A 23,225-nucleotide genomic window follows, 5' to 3' on the forward strand; every position below is an offset into this window, starting at 1 on the left:
GAGGAAAATATGAAATACGGATGTGCCATCACATTACATTAATAAAAACCATTTAGTAGCCTATCCTTGCCTTGTTTTTGAATAAATAAATCAAATTCTCAATCTTTTCCACTGGCCTAATAGTATTTTTAATTGATTTATATTTCTAATGGAAACAGACAGACCTTGTTGTGCATTATATTTGCACAATCTGCTATTATCATGATAAACAATTATCTCTGTAGTTAAAACATTAAAACACAGCATGCCAAAGGAAAAGGGTTCAAAAGCATCACATCCACAACAAATATTTATAGATTTATTGAATTTTTTTTTTTTTAATCAGTAAATTTCATGTAGTTTAACTTCATTAATGAGAATGGCATCTAAATGTTTATATCAGAAATAAAACAAGTTTCAATCATATTTTTATTTAAACTGTTATTGTGAACATGCACAGTATTTATGATTAGGACTCATAATGAAGATTTACAGTTTTACTTCATCTACCGTTAGATAAGCCATGCGTCAGTTCACTAAACGGCCCAACGCGCTCGCTGGCGCGGACATTTAAGATCTGGATATTTGCTTCAAGTGATAGGCTTAGTGAGTGAAATTAAATTTGTATTATCTTTCTGTATAATTTTCTTTAGATTTTCAGTCTAAAAGTGACCAAAAAGATATTTAACTCCAGCTCACCATCGATGACGCCAAACTGCTCCGTCTCCAAAACGTTCGGACGCATGGGTCAGAGTTTGCGTGCAGGTGCGCACATTTTCCCGTCAAGTTGGTTTTTATAAATAACTTATGCGTCGGCAGTGAAGGGCCTGTTTTGTGCCTACGCAACGGTTATAAATGAGGCCCCTGATCAACATCCTAATGCCTTTCACCAAAGTACTTGAGTGACGTCTCTATGAACCAATCAGAACTCAGGGATTCAAACATCACTCGACTCAATCAACCAGTTTTTATAGACACTGTCAGTAAGGAAATTGTAATAATTCATTGTCTTTATTCTTCTGTCAATAAAAGCAAGTAAAACAGTACAGCTCTATCAGCTGCAATTAGTCAAACATTTACAGTTGAAAATACTCATTTACAGACGTCATCTGTCAACACAACAAATGAAGCGAAGCATCAACATTCATACAGATTGTTCTTTAGAGGTGCTCATAATTACAAAGATGGAAAATATCTATAAAACTGACTGAAAAGCTATTCTTTCCAATATGTTCCCAAATCTTGTCAAATGCATCCCAGCGTTCCTGATCTATGTGTTAGTATGAAGAGTGTCTGTCTCTAAAACTCAATCTAGATCACTAAATGAGAAAAATGTGAAGTCTTTATCATAAATTATTGAGAACGGTTTCCTGTCAGTAGCATCACCCTTGTTTAGCAGGTTAGTTGACATGTTTTAGAGGAGATGTCTTGATAACTGAGAGTGTGTGCTGGACTGTGTGGTCTATATGGAGGATTTACTGTACATCTGTGCGATCTGCTCACTGAAGAGTCGTCGTAGATCCACACGCTTGCTCTTCAGGGTCGGCGTCAGGAGGCCGTTCGACACGCTAAACATCTCAGGGTGCAAATATAAGTCCTTCACCTGAGAGAGAGAAGGAGAGGGAACAGCTCAAACAGAATCTCATAAAAAACTCTGATAAAACGGTGGTTCTCAAACCTTTTGGACGTCAAGGTCCTCTACTGTCCCTAGGACTAATCCTTACAGGAACACTCCACTTTTGGAAATAGGCTCATTTTCCAACTCCCCTAGAGTTAAAGTTTTACCGTTTTCGAATCCATTCAGCCGATCTCCGGGTCTGGCGGTAGCACTTTTAGCATAGCTTAGCATAGATCAATGAATCTGATTAGACCGTTAGCATCTCTCTCAAAAAAATGACCAAAGAGTTACGATATTTTTCCTATTTAAAACTTGACTCTTCTGTAGTTACATCGTGAACTAAGACTGACAGAAAATAAAAAGTTGTGATTTTCTAGGCCGATATGACTAGGAACTATACTCTCATTCCCGCGTAATAATCAAGGAACTGCTGCCGTACCAGCAGCGCAATGATATATTACACAGCGCCTGAAAATAGTCCCCAGCTCGGTAACTTCCAACGTGACCGGCACTAAGTTTGTAATATCATTGCGCTGCTCGTACAGCAACAGTTCTTTGATTATTACGCGGGAATGAGAGTATAGTTCCTAGTCATATCGGCCTAGAAAATCGCAACTTTTCATTTTCTGTCGGTCTTAGTACACGATGTAACTATTGGAGAGTCAAGGTTTAAATAGGAAAATTATCGAAACTCTTTAGTAATTTTTTTGAGAGAGATGCTAACGGTCTAATCAGATTCAATGATCTATGCTAAAAGTGCTACCGCCAGACACGGAGATCGGCTGAATGGATCCGAAAACGGTAAAACTGTTTAACTCTATGGGTTGGAAAATGAGTGTTCCTTTAATAGTTTAATTACTGGATAAGGATTAAAGGGAAAGTTCAACCAAAAATGAAAATTCTACTCATCCCTACTTGCTCAATACACAAGAACAAACCTCACTAGCTCAAATGTGCTTTTGTTCTTACACGTCAAAGCATCAAATATGGTAAGCAGAAGCTCACCCATACGTGGCCATGTTTGTGCGTTGATCAATGATTTTATGTCGGTTTTCTAATTCATTATTTGCAAAAAGTGTAGGCTATAGGGTCTCTAGTGTTTCTCTCATAGTTACCACAAACATAATCAGCAAACCTTGAAATGGCTCAGTGATTTACTGAACGCAATCTAATATCAGTCTCACCGTCTGATGGTGGATCTGGTGAAGAAGCTGCCAGAGATCAAAATACAGAAAACTATAGTGTGGAGAATATGAGCCAGATGCTGAATGAACTGGGAAATGATGGATGACAATGGTATTAAAACATCTGCTCAAATTGAACGCTTCCAGATTCCAAAAGTTAATGAAATGTTTTTTTATTATTCTTTTGTCATTGAAATATCAGGACAGTTTTAAACGGTTGCGGCAGTGATAATCCACTAGACCCACGCATGTAATAATGATTGACGTCACTTTTGTATATTTAAAGGTTAAATCTAAATGAAATCTGTTCAGCATATAAAGTGATTGTGTCTCTCCAGAAAACTTGGATTAAACTGCTCAATTCAAACGGATTCTTCTGAACGTTTTGAAGCATTGATGTTTTGGTGAGTTTTTGGACGGAAATCTTCAAAAATATCTTCATTTGTGTCCTGAAGATGAATGAAAGTGTGTTTAACAATGAGGGTGAATATCGGATGACAGAATTTTATTTTTTACTCAATTTCTACCTAATAAAATATTTTAGAAATAGGCATTACTAAAACATGTATATACATTTTAAACAGATTTGTAGCATTTTCTTAATCTATATGACTTTTCCAGGTCTAGAAATCACATTCAATAAACCTTAATATATAAAGTAGCCTAGTTTTTAAAGGGGGAATAAAATGTTGTAGCGGGATGAATTAAAATAAGAAATATATTGATTCTTAGTTATTTTAATGCTCGTTTTGTCTTATTTAAATCATTCTTGAAGACCCCTTGAAAGTTTGCCTAAGAACCACTGGTGGAAAATCATTCAAAAAATGGTTTTATTTGATTTTCATTTCTTTCAAAAATGAGATCCAGCAATAATTGTCCGAGCCCTGTGTAAGAACATGGAGGCAGCGCCACCAACAGAAATCACACTGGTAATGCAGAACTGACATTCAGTCTGAGCTTGACAACTTTACAACAGCAGTAACAATAAAAAAAAAATAAAAAATTGTAAGTGCTGTAACCAACACACGAGCTGCACATTTTTGCTGGCAGTCCTTTGTAGGTGTGTTCCCAAACTGACGGATAAATCATATTTCTATTGACATAATCTGACGCATGTTAAGACTGGAACAAAAAATCACAGCGGTGTTAATGTGGATGTGTTTGCACAAGCTCTGCAATTCGGCACTCCAATCAAGTTCTAACATTTATTTATAATAAATCACTAGATTGCTATAAAGCAGCAGCTTTACAGTATAAAAAAATAAAAAATAAAAACCAGTGTCAGTTTCTCTTCATTTCCAACTATAAAGCAGCTCTCTAGTGTGCTTGTGTTTTTACTCGCGTCCGACGGACTGAACCGGAGAAGGCGGAGCCTCAGAGCCACACCAACCTATTACATCATCACCACAGACTAGCGGTAGTTTGAAGACGTTTACCAGCCGGAGTGAACTTTTATAGAAAGTTGTTCCAGACTCTAAACGAATTTCGATTTTGGCCTGATTTTTGTTCAAAATGACCTCACACCAGTTGGTGCTTCGATTTCTGTAAATCACCCAGAATGCTCCTCTGAGGGTCTACCTGCTCAAATGACTTGAGTCCAGCCTCCTTCCCCACGGCCGTCATGTCCTCCAGCACGGCTTTCTTCACATCCTAGCATTCAAACGGGATGAAGAGACCGCATGAGCGTGTTTAGCACTTTAAAACTATTGATATCTCGTGCTAAGTTGAGAAATTGCAGTGTGCACAAGTGTTAGGTGCTACGGCATGTTTAACTCTTTCCCCACCAGCATTTTGTAATAATTTTCACAAAAATTCAACACCCCTAAAGCTTCACAGTCCTGCAGCTCGTCCTGGGTCGACATTCATTCAGTAACATTAGGCAGTTTTGATTTATATGCCGTTTAATGTTTGATGATCACGAGATCTAACGTGCGTCAGCAATGCTTTCATTTCTGAGATGCAGTTCTCTTTCAGGAGATGTGTAATAGCGCCCCCTACCGTATAACAGTGAAAATATGGATTACCGGAAAGTTCCATCAATGGCGGGGAAAGAGTTAATATAGTTTGGGACAAATTGGTCCCCAGAAATGAGTTAAATGTGCATGTGTAGTGTATATGTATATGGCATTAAAGCTCACAGGATTTTGACAAAGCTCTTCATATGATCCGACTATCCCTCTTTCTTTGGCCCAGTCGACAAACACCTCCGGGTCTGGAACTACAACTCCTACAAGATAAGACTACAAACAGAGAAGGACGAGGACGCCGTCAGTTTCACTGCGCTGAAAACAGAAAAGTAAAGTTGTACTTCTATGCATGCATGCTTACTTCTAGACTGTCTCCGTGCACGAAGACCTGCAGAACAGGAACACAGCGAGTGTAGACGTTCTCGAGCTTCTCGGGAGCGATGTACTCGCCCTGGGACAGCTTAAAGATGTTCTTCTTCCTGTCCACAATGCGCAAAGTGCCATTCTGAAAGATCACACAGGTTTTCATTCAGAACACTAGAAACAATTCAGAACTCTTACAAGGAAAATATATACTGCATACAAACAGCTTTTTTTTGTTTTTACAGCCTAAAATGACTGAATTTGCTGCATATATTGGTGGTATTTTTTCAGTTTTGTACTGAAAAGCCACCAATAATCATGATATACTTATATAATTAGTGACAGTAAGAGTACAATTATCTCAAAATACTTTTGTGCATAATTAATTACTAAAATAGTGGTTATGGTTCCCCATGCACAAAGCAACGGTGACACCAGAACTCTACTGGAAATACAGTAGATTTAGACACAATAGATTTCACACTGACATTTTAAAATATGAAGTCATGTTTTTACAATTTAACAATTACCGGTATATCATTGTCTATTGTTGTAATGTTGTTTAGTGTGTTGTGCACTCACTAGCAATATTTCAAAAGTCCATATCCACTAAAATAATGTCATTATTTAAATCTACTGGTGAAACCAGGCATCATGGAGACTAGCAAATATTCGCCTCAATATACAGTATCACATATAGTAGTTGAAAGGTAGGGTAGGCAATTTGTTTAATAGACGTGTTTTGTTATAATGTTTGAATAATAATGGCTGATAATGTGGAGATTGCTTGATTTTCCTGGATGGACTATAAAGTAATCTGAAGTCGCGATAAATCCAGTTTAAAGTGTGCGATCCTTCTGGAGGAAGACGTCTCACCGGCAGCCACTGTCCCACGTCTCCGGTGTGAAGCCAGCCGTCAGCGCCCAGAGTCTCTCCCGTCCTCTCTTCATCCTTCAGATACCCCCGGAAGACACTGGGACCCCGGATACAGATCTGACACGTGCATGTATAACACCGTATTCAACAGATAATACATTTGTTTCAATTAACATTTGAGTCAAAAGTGTTCCCAGAAGACCTCACACAGTGTTGTTGTTGTTACTAAGCAACGGCATTGTGAATGGCGCGTTACAAGTCACTTGCCACAATTTCTGGCCAAATTACCCACAACTGCCGAACAAGTGTCCACATTGGCTGGTGGGTTAATTTCTCACTGTGAGCAAGATACTGACCTCTCCTTCTCCATTCTTGGCATAGTAGTTCATGTCGGGGATGTCGGTCAACTTCACCATAGCGCAGGGTAAAGGAGCGCCGACATGACCTGAAACACATCACACTGGTGTCAGCCCGGGCCGAACACACCGGACACGGTCAGCTAACACACAGATACTGTCAGCTAATACACAGATACTGTTCAAAGGTTTGCATCAAATTGATCATGTGAAAAAAATAAAGGCATCTATAAAGTTACAAAAGATTTCTAATTCAAATAAATCCTGTTCTTTTGAACTTTTTATTTGCGAAGGAATCATGTCAAGACTGGAGTAATGATGCTAAAAATTCAGCTTTGCCAAGACAGGAATAAATGATAAAATATTTTTAAATATATTAAATTAGATAACATCCATCCATCCATCCATTCTCCTCCGCTTCTCCGGGTGGCTGTGGATCACCCACAGGTTTTATTTTCTTCTTGAAACAAACTTTGTTGCATTATTTGCTTCCTGTTATCTCTGTAAAGCTGCTTTGAAACTATCTGTATTGTAAAAAGCACTATATAAATAACTGTGACTTGACTGAATGGCACACATGAGTGGCCCTGGTACCCCATTCTCCTGTAATGCCCCCCACAAGACATATCAGGGAACACGGTCGTAAGCCTTCTCCAAGTCCACAAAACACATGTAGACTAGATAGGCAAACTCCCATGCGCCCTCCAGGATCCTTGCCAGGGTAGAAACCTGGTCAACTGCTCCAAGCCTGGCACGAAAATCGCATTGTTCCTCCTCCTCTAGTTTGACAGTTGGGCAGATTCTGAGGGCACTACGAATGATCAGGCACCGATATTTATCGGCCGATGATAGCTTTATATAGTTTGATCAGTGGTCTCTATAAAGGCTGATCAGAAGAGCCGATCAGATGACGCAAAACTCGTGACACAATTTTTCTATGCACAGCTAGACTTGCTTCATTACATTCACCAGTCTTTCAGTTCTACCACGTGTCTGATAAGCACAATACATTTGCAATGTCTGCATAGAGCCTACTTAAAGGAGGGGTATAATGCCCTTTTCACAAGATGTAAAATGAATCTCTGATGTCCCCAGAGTGTGTGTGTGTGTGAAGTTTTAGCACAAAATACCCCACAGATATTTTTATATAGCATGTTAAAGTTGTCACTTTTAGAGGATTTGCAAAAACTGGAGATTGCACAGGAAAGTAAAGTGAGTGAGTGAAAGCAATTGGGACATTGCTTAATTTGTATAATCTTTACTCTTAATTTGGTGTCGTGCTGCAAACAGAAATCCGATCGGTTATCCAGATACAGAGGCTACTTAATATGAACAAATGTAAACGCACCGTCTCCTGATTGGCTAATGGTGATCACATGTTAATGCCAAGTGTAAACACAGCCTATGTTGCACATGTTGCTTGTCAATAAATAAAGAGTCAATTCATGAAACTTTCTTATCTCTTCATTTTTTATACTTCAAATACATTGTTGTTAAGAATAGTATTATTTATTTCGGTGACCAGTATCAGCCATTACTGCTTCCAGTCGGTAATCTGTGTTCGGGATTCTCCTTTCCAGCACTCTGGTATAGGCTTTCCCAGGTAGGCTGAGAAACATGATCCCCTGATAGTTCGAACACATCCTCCCGTCACCCATTTTAAAAAAAGGGAACCAGCACAGCCGTCTGCCGATGGCCAGGTGCTGTCCCTGATTCCCATGTGATGTTGAACAGGAGTGTCCACCAGGACGGCATCCAGGGCCGTAAGTAGTGGTGGGGGAAGAAATCGATTCTGTTCAGTATTGCGATGTTTTGCGCACGCAATTATATCGATACAGTAGCGCAAAGTATTGCAATATTTAAATGATCTGTTTTACTTTCGGGTTTTCTCCATTGGTTTTCTTGGAGTTTACTCTGAGGATTTACATTTACGCATTGCATCCACAAAGTGGCGCTTGTAGCGATGCTTCGTTGTTGTGCATTCAACAGCAAATTTAAATTAAAATGGCTTCACCATCGCAACCGGTTGTACGCGACGCTCCGTCTTCTTTCAAATCGAAAGTGTGGCAAAATTTCAGTTTACATCAAAAAGCGAATAGTAAAGACCTTGACATCATTTATATGATTATTCTCATGTTTATGTTACTCGATTATGTCTGCTTTATGTTACTCTATTGTATTTAAATAATTGTAAGTTATGTGCTGGGAGCTCACCATTCATGTGAGAGGTCTCTTATTCAGAGAATAATTACGTCCTGTCCTGTAATAAGCTCCTGTGTCCTGAATGTTCAAGGACAAAGGTTTTGCACTTCAGTTAATGTGAATAAGATAATGTTCACAGAATTAAATGTGACATTTGAAGTGAGTTGGGCAGTCTTATTTCCCTCATTTTTTGTAATGCCTTTGAATAATATGGGAGACATGAATCGCAATATATCGCAGAATCGAATCGCAATAGTCAAGTCAAGAATATTTGTATAGCGCTTTTCACAATACAGATTGTATCAAAGCTGCTTCACAGTATTAAATTAAAATAATAATAAAACGTCCATGTTTGGTAATGCTAATCAATAGTAATATTGATTGATTCATTAAATTGAATATCCCCAACTGAGCAAGCCAAAGGCAACAGTGGCAAGGAAACGAAAAACTCCATCAGGTGACCCAATGGTGACCTAAAACTCCATCAGGTGACCCAATGGTGACCTAAAACTCCATCAGGTGACCTAATGGTGACCTAAAACTCCATCAGGTGACCTAATGGTGACCTAAAACTCCATCAGGTGACCTAATGGTGACCTGAAACTCCATCAGGTGACCCAATGGTGACCTAAAACTCCATCAGGTGACCTAATGGTGACCTAAAACTCCATCAGGTGACCTAATGGTGACCTAAAACTCCATCAGGTGACCCAATGGTGACCTAAAACTCCATCAGGTGACCTAATGGTGACCTAAAACTCCATCAGGTGACCCAATGGTGACCTAAAACTCCATCAGGTGACCTAATGGTGACCTAAAACTCCATCAGGTGACCTAATGGTGACCTAAAACTCCATCAGGTGACCCAATGGTGACCTAAAACTCCATCAGGTGACCTAATGGTGACCTAAAACTCCATCAGGTGACCTAATGGTGACCTAAAACTCCATCAGGTGACCCAATGGTGACCTAAAACTCCATCAGGTGACCCAATGGTGACCTAAAACTCCATCAGGTGACCTAATGGTGACCTAAAACTCCATCAGGTGACCTAATGGTGACCTAAAACTCCATCAGGTGACCTAATGGTGACCTAATGGAGAAAAAAAAAACCTTGGGAGAACCCAGGCTCAGTCGGGGGCCAGTTCTCCTCTGGCGGTTATGAACTAGAGGCCGGATTTAACTGTAAGATTAAAACATTTATATGAATGCCTGGTTAAAGAGATGCGTCTTTAATCTAGTTTTGAACTGGGAGAGCGAGTCTGAGCAACGAACAGTATCAGGAAGGCTATTCCAGAGTTTTGGAGCTAAATGTGAGAATGCTCTCCCTCCTTTGGTGGACTTAGATATCCTAGGTATAACCAAAAGCCTTGAATTTAGCGATCTTAAAGAGCGCGATGGATTATAGGGCGATAGAAGATCCGTTAAATAGACTGCAGCTAAGCCGTTTAGGGCTTTATAAGTCAGTAACAATACCTTATAATTAATACGGAACTTTATAGGTAACCAGTGTAGAGATGATAAGATCGGTGTTATATGATCATATTTTCTTGATCTGGTAAGAACTCTAGCGGCTGCATTTTGGACTAACTGTAGCTTGTTTATTGAGGATGCAGGACAACCAGCTAATAGAGCATTACAGTAATCTAGTCTCGAGGTCATGAATGCATGAACTAACTTTTCTGCATCAAAAACTGATAGCATATTACGTAGCTTAGCAATGTTTCTAAGGTGGAAAAATGCCGTTTTTGTAACATATGAAATATGATTTTTAAAAGACAGGTCGCAGTCTAGTATGACACCCAGGTCTTTTACTGTAGAGGATAAAGTAGCAGGACATCCTACTATGTTAAAGTTGTATTGTGAGAGGTACATCACGTGACCTCACTCTGCTGCATGTTTCAATAAGAAATCACAACACAAACCTGCACTCCAGTCCCCCGGCATGGAAAAGGTGCATCCAGCGGTGCACTCCGTCTGCCCATACCCCTCAAAAATCTGGAATTATATTAAACAAACCCTGTCAATATCATGACAATAATGACGATAATATCCCATGTACACATAATCAGAACACTAATTTTAGTATTATTCAAATACTATTATAGTATTTATTATTATTCATTAATTTTCACTTTATATTTTCAGTTTTAATTTTAATTTTAGATAAGGTTTTAGTCATTTTTATTAGTTTTACCAAACTGGTCCCATTGACTTCCATAGTAGGAAAAAAAAAATACTATGGCAGTCAATGGGACCAGTTAACTGTTTGGTTACTGACATTATTCAAAATATCTTCCTTTGTGTTCAGCAGAAGAAAGAAATTCATACAGGTTTGAAACAACTTGAGGGTGAGTAATGATGACAGAGTTTTCATTTTGAAGTGAACTAATCCTTTAAGTGCGGACTCTCACCAGACAGCCGAGGGTGGCCCTGAGGAAGGAGAGGATGGTTGGAGAGATTGGTGCAGATGCAGTGAGGATGAACCGCAGGTTTCCACCCAGACTGGCCTACAATGAGGAGAGAGACGTCACAAATATAAACACATTATATATCCACATAGGGGCGCTCCGATCTCTTTTCCATATACCTGTATCTTATTGAAGATCAGTCGGTCCCACAGGCTGTTGTTCCTCACGACTCCACTACTGAGTTCTGCCTGTTTCCTCCTCACGGCGTAATGAAGAATGACTCTTTTCAACGGAGACGTGACCGAGCCCAGGATCTACACACACACACACACACACACACACAGCTCAAAGTGAGTGATTATTCTCCACTTGTGTCCAAGAGCTCCACACTGCTGTGCAAACACACTTTATCATAGATGCGGTTGAGTAATCGAGGGACGACGGGGAAGAAGGTGGGCTTCAGGGTCTTTATGTCATCCATCAGCAGAGCGATGTCACCCTGGTAAAATCCAACCCTTGCTCCGTGACAAAACATCGACACCTGACCGGCAGAGAAAGAGACACGGTGAAGTAGAGAACAAGAACACAGCAGTGTAAAAGAACAGGAAGCTGGACAGATTGCTCTTTGTATTAAATTAAAGTCAAGATGAAATCATAGGCAATTCATTAACATAAATGTATACAATAGGTTTTATTAAATAAAACGAACAGCATCTATAAATCTGGTTTAATGTTCATTTATACACTAATGGTCTAAAGTTTAGAATAGTTAAGATTTTGTTGCATGTATTTGACCACAGATACAGTAAAAACAATAATATAGTAAAATATTATTACAATTTAAAATAAATTATGCAAAGCTGAATTTTCAGCATCATTACTCCAGTCTTCAGTGTCACATGATCCTTCAGAAATCATTCTAATATGATGGTTTGCTGCTCAAGAAACATTTATGATTATTATCAATGTTAAAAACAGTTGCTGCTTCAAATTGTGAAGTCAAATTCTCCAAGTAAAGAATTGGAGTACCGGTAATTACTCCAAAAGTAAGATTTAAACAAAAGAAAAGATATAAATTGAATACTTGCTATTCAGCAATGATGCTTTTAGTTGATCTAAAGTGACAGTAAATATTGATACTGTTAAAAGAGATTTCTATTTAAAATAAATGCTTTTCTTTTGAATTTTCTGATCATCAAATAATCCAGAATTTTTTTAACCACTTTTTCCACTAATGTATTAAGCAGAAAAACTGTTTCAGCATTAATAATATATTAAACAACTGTAATTAATAATTGATCAACAATAATAATTGATAACTGAGCAGCAAATCATCATATTATACTGATTTCTGAAGGATCATGTGACACTGAAGACTGGAGTAATGATGCTGAAAATTCAGCTTTGATCACAGGAATAAATTACATTTCAAAATATTACAATAGAAAACAGTTATTTTAAATTTGTAATAATTTCACAATATTACAGTTTTTACTGTATTTTTATTAAATAAATTGACACTTGAAAAAAACAAAACCTTTAACTAGTAGTCTAAATATACTATATTAATTCATACTACATTAATATTGCTTAATAAAATTAGAATTTACAGTATTTAGGACTAATAATAATTTACTTAATTAATGTCCCTAACCTAATCTTTTCAGATAACAATAATAATAATAATAATAATATAAAACAATTCTATATTATCCTTGTATATTTAATCCAATCAAAACCAGAGAGGAAAAAAAAAATCTCAAAAGTCATGGTGATTTCTCTTTTATTATTATTATGATTATTAATTATGATTATTTTGCTCCATTTAGAAACAGTGACATTAAATTAGTGATGGGTTTACCTGGATCATCCGTTCAAACATGTGGGCGAGCGGCAGATAAGAGATGGACACGTCCTCTTGACGAATCACAAAGAAGCCCTGGTGTGTGTGTGTGCGTATAAAATGAAACGAATAAGAAAATAAAAGTGGTGATTAGAAAAGCTGATGAGATTTAACTGGTTATCAATCCTGCACTTTCCCTTGCAGAGAATCATTAGAAGTTGTTTTAAGGAGCAGTTCAGTGTTGAGAGAACAATATAAAGTCCAGTTCACCATTACAGGAACAAAGAGCTTTATAAACAGGACTTGAAAGAGAAAGAGGTCTCATGGGAAACTCGAGGTCTCTATTAAAGAAAGGAAAACACAGAAGGAAGAGGAACAGGACAGAAGATAAGATGAAAGCTACGGGAAATGTCACAAGTTGAAGGATCTCTCAGAACTGACCTCCAGGATCTTGATGACCGAGGAGGTGTTGGAGGCGATGTTGCCGTGAGTTATCATGGCTCCTTTAGGCTTTCCTACATCAAAACAAAGAAGCACATCTAAACCGGATATACATCAACATCATGGCGAGAGACGCACGATTCTGCTTAAAATCAGTATCATGATTTATTTATTTTTCAAATAGAGATTCTGAACAGATTCTGAACAGACAACTAAACAAAGTAACACCTAATTCACTAGAGGTTCTGACAAAAATGTTAATTGAATAATCTGTTAATCTGAATGATTTAAACAAACGGTTTGAATGAATGATTGGGTTACTGAGGATACTTGACTTGGATGAATCAGCGTTTTTGAATGAAACTCTTGAATGAATGATTTAATGACTCACTCCTAATACTTCAATTGTTTCATTACTGGATGAATCAGCGTTTTTGAATGAATCTCTTGAATGAATAATGAATCTCTGGAATGAATGATTTAATGACTCACTCATAATACTTCACTTGTTTCATTACCGGATGAATCAGCGTTTTTGAATGAATCTCTTGAATGAATAATGAATCTCTTGAATGAATGATTTAATGACTCACTCATAATACTTCACTTGTTTCATTACCGGATGAATCAGCATTTTTGAATGAATCTCTTGAATGAATAATGAATCTCTTGAATGAATGATTTAATGACTCACTCATAATACTTCACTTGTTTCATTACCGGATGAATCAGCATTTTTGAATGAATCTCTTGAAATGAATGATTTAATGACTCACTCATAATACTTCACTTGTTTCATTACCGGATGAATCAGCGTTTTTGAATGAATCTCTTGAATGAATGATTCAATGACTCACTCATAATACTTCACTTGTTTCATGATCGGATGAATCAGCATTTTTGAATGAATCTCTTGAAATGAATGATTCAATGACTCACTCATAATACTTCACTTGTTTCATTACCGGATGAATCAGCATTTTTGAATGAATCTCTTGAAATGACACTTCTCAACACCTGGTGTAATGTAATCGATGCAATCTTTATTTGAAGTTACTTTCAAAAGGTGATTGCTCCATTTTGATTGCTACTGTAGACATCAGTGTTTATATCTGAACTATAAACTCTTATCGTAGTACTTCTGTGATAATATAAATATTTGTAACACAGAAATAACGAAACTGTGTGGTTGAAAAGCCTTTGTGAAGATGTTTCATACTTGTTATACATGACAACTGCTCTCTCTGGATCAGCGCAGCGTGAACGCAGATATGAATGTTATGGATTCATTGATTCAGTGATTTTGTCAAATGTTTAATAGACTCATATAGTCATTTAGGAATGAGATCGCGCAGGTGTTTGAATCAAGATTGAACAGATGGTTTAACCATTAATCATGCAGCTCTAATCATGGTCACATTATGCTATTAAAGGGTTTCAGTGTCACAGGTTATTGTACCACACAATAAACCGAACACATGTGAAATTTGGTTATATGTTACAACAGATCACAAAACAGCCCAAAAAACAAAAATTGGTCGGTACCTGTGGTCCCACTGGTGAAACACACAACAGCCAGATCTTCAGGTTTAGGAGGCTGAAGCAATACAAAAACAAAGAGAGATCATAAACTGTTGTGTTCTGTGTGAATGTCTCTGTGTGTGTCTGCAGCAACAGAATGCATTGCAAATCTAGTCAGCCAAGACCAAATACATTAATACGGTCACATCCATCATCATGCTAAAAATACTCAGAGAATTATCATAACTGAACTAACAAAGAGAAGAAAAACATATCAAGGCGCTCTTACCACAGGTGGCTTTAAGTTTTCTCTTCCCAGATCCTGCAATACACACACACACACGCACACGCACGCGCACACACACACATACACACACACACACACAGCTTTTTTCAAAATTGAAAATAAAACAGATTATTTGAGTATGCTTTACAGGAAAATACTATTTCAGTCTTTCTACTTCAGAATGTCATGTTTAAATCAATGTTACTTGGCGTTTCTTTGTAATTATTTGTGGAATTTACTAGCAACTTCTGAGTGAAATTGTTTTAAAGTAATCCCTAAATATTTTTTTTTTCAGTGCCTTATAATCATAACGACCAACAAATAGATTGTAAAGTGTAAAAAACAGGATTGTTCTTTCTCATTTGAAATATGAGGTTGATATGACATGTATCTCAACTCAAAGCTCACAAGCCAATGAACAACAGCAGTCATTTCAACAACCACCATGTGTACCGCCCATTAACTTCATCTTATCCATGTTAATTCAGCAATTTCACCCTGACTACACCAGTACACAGAGGATAGCCAATCACACCCATCTACATAAGATCATATTTAATTGTTAGTGTCAGAGAAAGGATGGAAATTGGCCATGAAAAAACACAAATGTTTTTAAATGTTTTTAAAAAAACTGCTCAGTTATTTTAAGTTGATATGTTGTGTCTTGTCAGTTGCATTAAATACTATTCCTGACCATAATCTGTGAGAGCTGAAGTATCTCCACACCACACTTCTTTCCTCTCTCCAGCAGGGCGGCGCTGAAGGGGTTAAAGAGCACCAGGCAGGACAGCATTGGGGTCACACACTTCTCCTTGTTGTTTAATAGAGATTCTGCTTTATCCTCCTTATCACAGATCACCATAGAGATCTCCGCTGGAGAGAGAGAGAAGGCAGAGATGTAAATCTGAGCACTTCAGCATCGGTTTCAGCCTCGTGTGCCTGTCTTACTCACCCAGGTTAAGGATGTGAACCATGGCTTCTAATCCAAGTGTATCGTAGAGAGGCACGAGAGCCATGGAGAAGGTGTAGCAGGCCAGCTCTGTAATGACCCACTGCAGCCAGCAGGGGGAGACAAGCAAAGCAGGAACATCACAAACCATTTGAGAGAAAAGTTTAGCTGAAAAATGTACATGAAAATCAAAATGGTTTAGCATTTGGTGAATTCCCATTTTGCATTTTGCAAAACCTGATGACAATGTTATCCATCATTAGAAGGATCCAAACACCGTTGCTTCAATGGAAGCAAGAAAATATTATCTTTTGCATTTTGATTTTTAACCCTCCATCAGCTTCTGTGGAGATTTTAAGGGGGAAAACTATACCCGAGTTAAAGAATCTAAAAATATAAAAACTAAATAAGATATTAAGACCTATTTTTACAAAGTTTGGATAAACTTAAAACCCTTTTCAAGTGTATCAACAAAACTGAAATGTTCTTAGAGGAGTAGAAATATTATAGTCATAATCATATATGCTTGGACCACCGGAGGCTTTTCTGACCATTTGTACAAAGGATCGTGATTAACGTCACAAAATTGTGACCTAGAAATAGTGCAGAATCTTAAATACTTATTTTTTTCCAAAAAACAAAAAAAAATTTAAATGACTCCAAGGTTTTCAATTCAAACACATTTGGACTATTTGGATTATTTCTCTTACATAAGCGGTTACATTAGTTTCAGAGGCAGAAAAACTTGAATTTGATTAAAGGTTATAAAAACAAATAATAACTTTTAGGCATCACTGCACATTTTAAATGTTTTCAAAATATTAAAGGGGACCTATTATGCAAAATTTATGTTTGAACATAAATGTGTGTCAGCAGTGTGTACACACACAAGACACAACCACGCTATAATGGTAAAAATTCACTCACTCCTTTTTTTTATCCCCATAAATCATAAGCAGTGTCTCAGAATAAGCAGTTTGCAGTTCCTATACAATGTGATGTCACATCGTTCAGGCCCCGCCCACGACTGCTAACGCATCAGCCCTATTAGCATAGCTCCGCCCCTCAGCGAGCTGTACACAGTCCGCCATGTTTATCTCCTCGCCAGAGCATTTACCAGCAGCATTCAAGTAAGAAATGTGTTCTTATTAAAGCTACTAAAGTTATTCAGTCAAGAGCAGTGAGTGATTTTCTGTTTTTCTTCTGTTGTTTGATCATATTAACAGCATACAGCAGTAGTACTGTATATTACGCTGCTTTCCTTTAATACACAGATCTCATATACACATGCAATCTCTTTCCCTGCTGTTTACATTCACAGTCAACTGGCTGTGTTTATGTGAACTTTGTGTGTTTTTGACATTACCTTGAGTGTATTTGACAGTTTAAGCGCAACAAGATGTGAAAGAGAACTTAGTTTAATACTCACGGGACGCTCCATCTGACAGTTTTTTGAGCGCGTGCTTCAGATGTGTATCAAACGTTCAGCTAATATGGCTTTAAAACGCATGCTGTTGCCGATAATAAACTTTTATAACTGCAATGTCACGTGACCGCGATAGAGATGATAATCCAAACCAAACAGATGTTTAGTTTTTGTCACGAGCTGTAAAGGCTCCGCCCTCTTCTGGATAGGGGGCGGGGACCAGCAGCTCATTTACATTTAAAGACACTTGAAAACAGCAGGATTTTACTTCCACTCAACATTTACAACACGGTGTAATAAATGATCTGTGGGGTATTTTGAGCTGAAACTTCATAGACACATTCTGGGGACACTTGAGACTTATATTACACCGGGTAAAAAGGGTCCCCTTCAGTGGGGGCTGGTCAATAGGGGCGCTGGGGCATTCACAGTAAGAAAAGCAATGATGATATGGTTATACATTGGACATGTCTCTTTTCAAATAAAATATGATAGACTTGTGTCTCAATAGATGTATTGTTATATGTATGGTACTAATAATACTATGTCCCTTCTTCAATTGGAAATACATTCAGTCATGTCTGGAAACTTGACAAATATGTTGATTAAAAAATTAAGATAAAAAAAATGAATGGACTTATTATATTGGGCTTTATTAAACTTCATGAAACTATAATGAATTTATGTGCAATTTTTGACTACGAGTCAATTTATTGAACAACTTGTACAATCTTTAAACTGAGATCTTGAAGGATTTGCTATCCTGTGGCTCCCTCTAGTGGTCAACATTAGTTGCATGGCTTTCATCTCTGAATTGCATTGAAATAAATGGCTGATAACTGATGATTACTTTATTACTGATAATAATACACCCACGTTAAACTCAAATTCACTGATTCGTGGTACCTTAAGTTATTTCATGCTTTAATAGTTGAATTTCCAACTTCCATTTTTTAGCTAAGCAGTAATTATACATTATTCTATCACTTTTTAAATGGTTATTTAACAATTGCATTCAGTCCTGCATTAAAGTGTGATTCAATTAGTTTGCGCCACCCAACTAACCACTAGCACCAATAGTCCCCTTTAAAATAGAAAACAGTTTTTTTTTGGGTTTTTTTACTGTTTTTACAGTATTTTTGATCAAATAAATGCAGTTTAAGTGAGCAAAAGACACTTATTTAAAAAAAATAAAAATAAAAAATCACAATGACTTTTAATGGTACAATAATGATGTACCTCTGGTCTGTTTTGGGCAAAGATGCCCACAAACTGCTGAGGGTTTGGCTTGCAACCTTTCGCCAGCAAACCTGATCCCAACACCTGTGCCCGTTCTGCGACCTGTAACGAACCGGTTTTAGGTTATTACATGCTTCTTACACAATAGTAACTGCATTATAACACACATTGCTCTCACCTCAGTGTAAGAGATCCACTGATAGGGCTCTCCGGGTTTCCTGAAGCCAAGGCATGGGCCGTCACCTGCACACCACAAATAACACTGTTAGTTATTATATGACTCTCTGGAATACTTGGCTCTGACTATGAAACTCTGTGGTCATAAATATATATTTTGTAATGACTACTAGCTACTGAACTGTATAACTGGCTGATGTGCATTGTGTCCTGATCACATTGTAAATCCCCCCTTACTAACCGTTTGTCTGCGGTTATAATATTATTAGTCTTTTAGCTTCAATCCAGATGCTTTCCAATCCAAACACTTCAAACACAAGCAATCGACTACGAATCTATTTCACAATCCCTTCACTGAAGGAAGCTACATGATGAAAGCATTATTGATCCGAGAAAGCCTTGCAGAGAACTGCAGTAAATGAAAAGAAAGGACAACCGAGAAGCCATTGAATTCATCGAGGTTCAACAGATTTCACCACTACAGAAATTGCAAAGTGTTTTTCTGTATAATTACACCCTGTTCTCGAGCTTTTCAAAGAGGACAAGAGACACTGTGGTAGTGTTTGCCTGAGCGTCACACACACACACACACACCTGCTATCCGCAGCCCTCTCTGGAACATGTCGTACGCCGTCTTTGTGTCCTCGTAGTAGAACTCCAGCAGATTGTCATCCTTCAGTAAAGCGGAGCGCCTACAGCTCTGGTCTCCCTGGAAACATAAGCATGTGTTAATATTGCATCAATCATTCAAACTGTTACGCAAAGCTATTGATCTAGTTCAGTATACTATGCACAGTATAAAGCACATACATAAAATGTTTTTATACTAAGTAAAAACTTGTGCAGTAAGCTAGCCAAACATACAGTCTGCGAGCGAGACTTGGATACTTCCTTTTCCAATGTGATGAATGAAGCAGAAGCCATGTTAAATATGTTTTTAATACTGAAACAATGCATGGTTTTAGTTGGGCATTGCAGCCTGATCAGACTGGTCTGTTTGGATAGTTTTCAATGGGATTTTGGTCACTTTTCAGCTAAACAGACAGACCAGCTGTACTAGCTCATCTAGACCAGCTTGACCAGGAAGACCAGTTAAAATCAGCGAAGACCAGCAAACCAGTTTAGGCTGCTTTAAGCAGAGTTGACTTATTATTTGATTTTTCTCTTGCCAAAAGTTCACACTGAAATTAGGAATCATGTGAAAACAATATTTCTGCATATACTGTATTTAGGCATTAAGTCAAGTAAAGTCAAGTCACCTTTATTTATATAGTGCTTTTTACAATACAGATTGTATCAAAGCAGCTTCACAGTGATAACATGACAATAATACACAGTTTGTTTCTAGAAGAAAATTGCATCATCATCCACCGGCAGATCAATAATATTGTTGAATAATAAATGTCCCCAACTAAGCAAGCCAAAATCCAAGGCAAACTTAAGGCATTAAGAGTGTGCAGTAAGCAATTCATCACTATCAGTGTTATTTTATTATTATTTATAGACTAGTATAGAGTTACTTAATATGTTGAATTAGTTGCTTTAATTTATTTTAATTTTAAATTTAAGTAATTTTGTTATGCTTTTGTAATTTTTATCAGTTGTTCATATACAGTGCTTAGCATAAGTAAACACACCCATGCTAAAGTTGGCTAAAAAGAGGAATAAAAAAATTATCTTTTGGAAATTGATCTTAATGTCTTAATTTAAATTTTTTTAGGAAAACTCCAACCTCTAAGGACACCCATTTTCTTTGTGAATGAATAATGTATCATAAATAAATAAATGTAATTCCTTAAAATACAGGGTGCATAAGTCAGGACACCCCTATGTTAAATTCCCATAGAGGCCGGCAGATTTTTATTTTTAAAGGCCAATTGACCCGTCGCAGGGAGCTTGATTGACAGGTGATCTGACCAATCATACTTCACCATCCGCCATTTTGTCCTACAAAGCAGTCAGGAGAGTTAGTAGATTAACATGGGAGGATTTGAACTTGAGAAGCGGAGTGTACTGACGCCTTTCCGCGGTTAAAACAACATTCCTTCTGATGTTCATTCATGTTTATTTGATGCTATAAATGAACTAGAAGGAAGAGATGATCGGTTCACGAGCAACTTTATCTGAGACTCTACAGCGATCTGTCAGGCACATTAAAGAGCCACAAAACGGTATTTATTGTTTAAATTTCTTTTTAAAAATGACCAAATTTGAAAGGTGAGACTTTGTTTAATATGTTTAATATCAAAAGTAACCGAAAAATAACCTGGTCTGTCCTGTCTGTCAGTGTGTTGTCAGTGTACTCTCTGCTCCGTGATGTATTTTTCACTGCGTGAGAACATGGTGTGCGTGAGAGCGGCGTAGCTTGTCGGACATAGCGACAGTAACTAAGGGGGGGCGAGTCTTTGCGAACAGTCAATTGGCATGCTTTTATTTCAGTTCGCCTAATAGCTGGTTTGATTTGCATTGAGAGATGATCTTATGGAAAGTACCTCATGCCGATCTCTAGGAATGGTGAACGGTGTGTGAGGATGTGCGGCTATTTTAATTCCAGAGGCCAAGGGAACTTTATCAGGATGCATCGTCTCCTGGATCCATGAAATAACTGGCCTTTAAAAATAAAAATCTGCCTGCCTCTGTGGGAATTTAACATAGGGGTGTCCTGACTTATGCACCCTGTATTTTAAGGAAGAACATTTATTTATTTATGATACATTATTCATTCACAACAAAATTGGTGTCCTTAAAGGTTGGAGTTTTCCTCATTTTTTAAATTAAGATCAATCTCCAAAAGATGATTTTTTATTCCTCTTTTTAGTCAACTTTAGCATGGGTGTGTTTACTTATGCTAAGCACTGTAGCCTATATTATATATATATATGTAATTAGTTTATTTCAGATAGTTGTCAAGTTGTAACATTTATATTTTATCTTATTTGAGCTTTATTTCAAAGTTTTAGTTAACATCAACACGGTTACCTGTACAGGTATAGACTGGGCCTGCAGGTCACATGGAGGCTGGATTGGTCGAGGTCTGGTCACCAGCCAGTAGGTTGTGAGAGAGGCTAGCGCTCCTAACCCGATGATGGAGGATGGAGAGAGGGACAGAGAGGAAAGAGAGAAGGACGAGGGGAGAGACGGAAGGAGGGTCTTCAGATGGTCCATTTCAGACTTCCCATCTCCTCCACTGAAACGCAGGGAACGTAACCACTCCTGAAACGGCATAGCTGTGAGAGAGACACAGATTCACTGCCATCACCATCATCGTAATTCCAAACAACAAAGAAATGCCACAATTGATCAAGACTTTGAAGCAGATAGGAGGGAGAAACACCCCTGTCATCAATGCTTGGATAACACTCCTACTTCTCCTTCCATTAAAAATAATGGCTAGTGCAGTGACTGCGAAACATCCATTATAATGACTTATCGCAATGCATCATTGCTTAACATCGGTTAATGGAAACGCGGCCATTTCGCAATCGTTTTTTTATCGACATTTAGAAAATAACGTACAAAAATTGGCGCAATGTAATTTAGACACCAGCTACTGTTTCCCTTGAGAGACTTACCGCTATTATGAAACATGCATGGCAACATCATTATGATATAAGATGATAATAATCATCACCACCACCAGGCATTATAGTTCATTAATCCAACTGTATGCTGAAATTATTTGGTGCATTAAAGGGATAGTTCACTTTAAAATTTAAATTCTGTCATCATTTACTCACCCTCAAGTTGTTTCAAACCTGTATTAATTTATTTCTTCTGCTGAACACAAAGGAAGATATTTTGAAGAATGTCGGTAACCAAACAGTAGACTGTACCCATTGACTTCCATAGTAGGAAAAAAAATACTATGGAAGTCAATGGGTACAGTCTACTGTTTGGTTACCGACATTGCTGACCCCTCTCGATGTGGAGGAGCAGCGGCTCTACTCTGACCTCCTCCCTAGTGACCGAGCTCCTCACCCTATTCTCTAAGGGATCGCCCAGCCACCCTGCGAAGAAAGCTCATTTCGGCCGCCTGTATCCAGGATCTTGTCCTTTCGGTCATGACCCAAAGCTCATGACCATAGGTGAGAGTAGGAACGTAGATTGACCGGTAAATCGAGAGCTTCGCCTTGCGGCTCAGCTCTTTCTTCACCACGACAGACCGGTACATCGACCGCATTACTGCGGAAGCTGCACCGATCCGTCTGTCAATCTCCCGTTCCATCCTTCCCAAGATACTTGAACTCCTCCACTTGAGGCAGGAACTCTCCACCAACCTGAAGTAGGCAAGCCACCTTTTTCCGACTGAGGACCATGGCCTCGGATTTGGAGGTGCTGATTCTCATCCCAGCCGCTTCACACTCGGCTGCAAACCGTCCCAGTGCAT

The 23,225-nt window shown here is 38.0% G+C and overlaps 1 protein-coding gene across 1 annotated transcript in view; it reads right to left on the bottom strand.

Moving 5' to 3' along the window:
• Positions 1-319: 319 nt before the first annotated feature.
• The window catches only part of acsl2 (acyl-CoA synthetase long chain family member 2), a 34,107-nt gene continuing 11,201 nt past the window's right edge, over positions 320-23,225 (bottom strand). The window contains exons 2-21 of the mRNA XM_079638425.1: positions 21,818-22,065; positions 19,433-19,547; positions 18,840-18,904; positions 18,662-18,763; positions 16,000-16,099; positions 15,742-15,920; positions 15,051-15,083; positions 14,786-14,837; positions 13,241-13,314; positions 12,818-12,895; positions 11,363-11,497; positions 11,136-11,270; positions 10,960-11,055; positions 10,471-10,543; positions 6,344-6,432; positions 5,988-6,104; positions 5,110-5,253; positions 4,920-5,021; positions 4,360-4,431; positions 320-1,582 (exon numbers count right to left, since the gene is read on the bottom strand). Of these exons, the coding sequence (XP_079494551.1) occupies positions 1,442-1,582; positions 4,360-4,431; positions 4,920-5,021; positions 5,110-5,253; positions 5,988-6,104; positions 6,344-6,432; positions 10,471-10,543; positions 10,960-11,055; positions 11,136-11,270; positions 11,363-11,497; positions 12,818-12,895; positions 13,241-13,314; positions 14,786-14,837; positions 15,051-15,083; positions 15,742-15,920; positions 16,000-16,099; positions 18,662-18,763; positions 18,840-18,904; positions 19,433-19,547; positions 21,818-22,063 (2,148 nt within the window). The 5' untranslated portion in view covers positions 22,064-22,065 and the 3' untranslated portion in view covers positions 320-1,441. The remainder of the gene's footprint in view (positions 1,583-4,359; positions 4,432-4,919; positions 5,022-5,109; positions 5,254-5,987; positions 6,105-6,343; positions 6,433-10,470; positions 10,544-10,959; positions 11,056-11,135; positions 11,271-11,362; positions 11,498-12,817; positions 12,896-13,240; positions 13,315-14,785; positions 14,838-15,050; positions 15,084-15,741; positions 15,921-15,999; positions 16,100-18,661; positions 18,764-18,839; positions 18,905-19,432; positions 19,548-21,817; positions 22,066-23,225) is intronic.

Source organism: Phoxinus phoxinus (genome assembly GCF_949152265.1).
Source record: "Phoxinus phoxinus genome assembly, chromosome: 15".
In the NCBI taxonomy this organism is placed as follows: domain Eukaryota; kingdom Metazoa; phylum Chordata; class Actinopteri; order Cypriniformes; family Leuciscidae; genus Phoxinus; species Phoxinus phoxinus.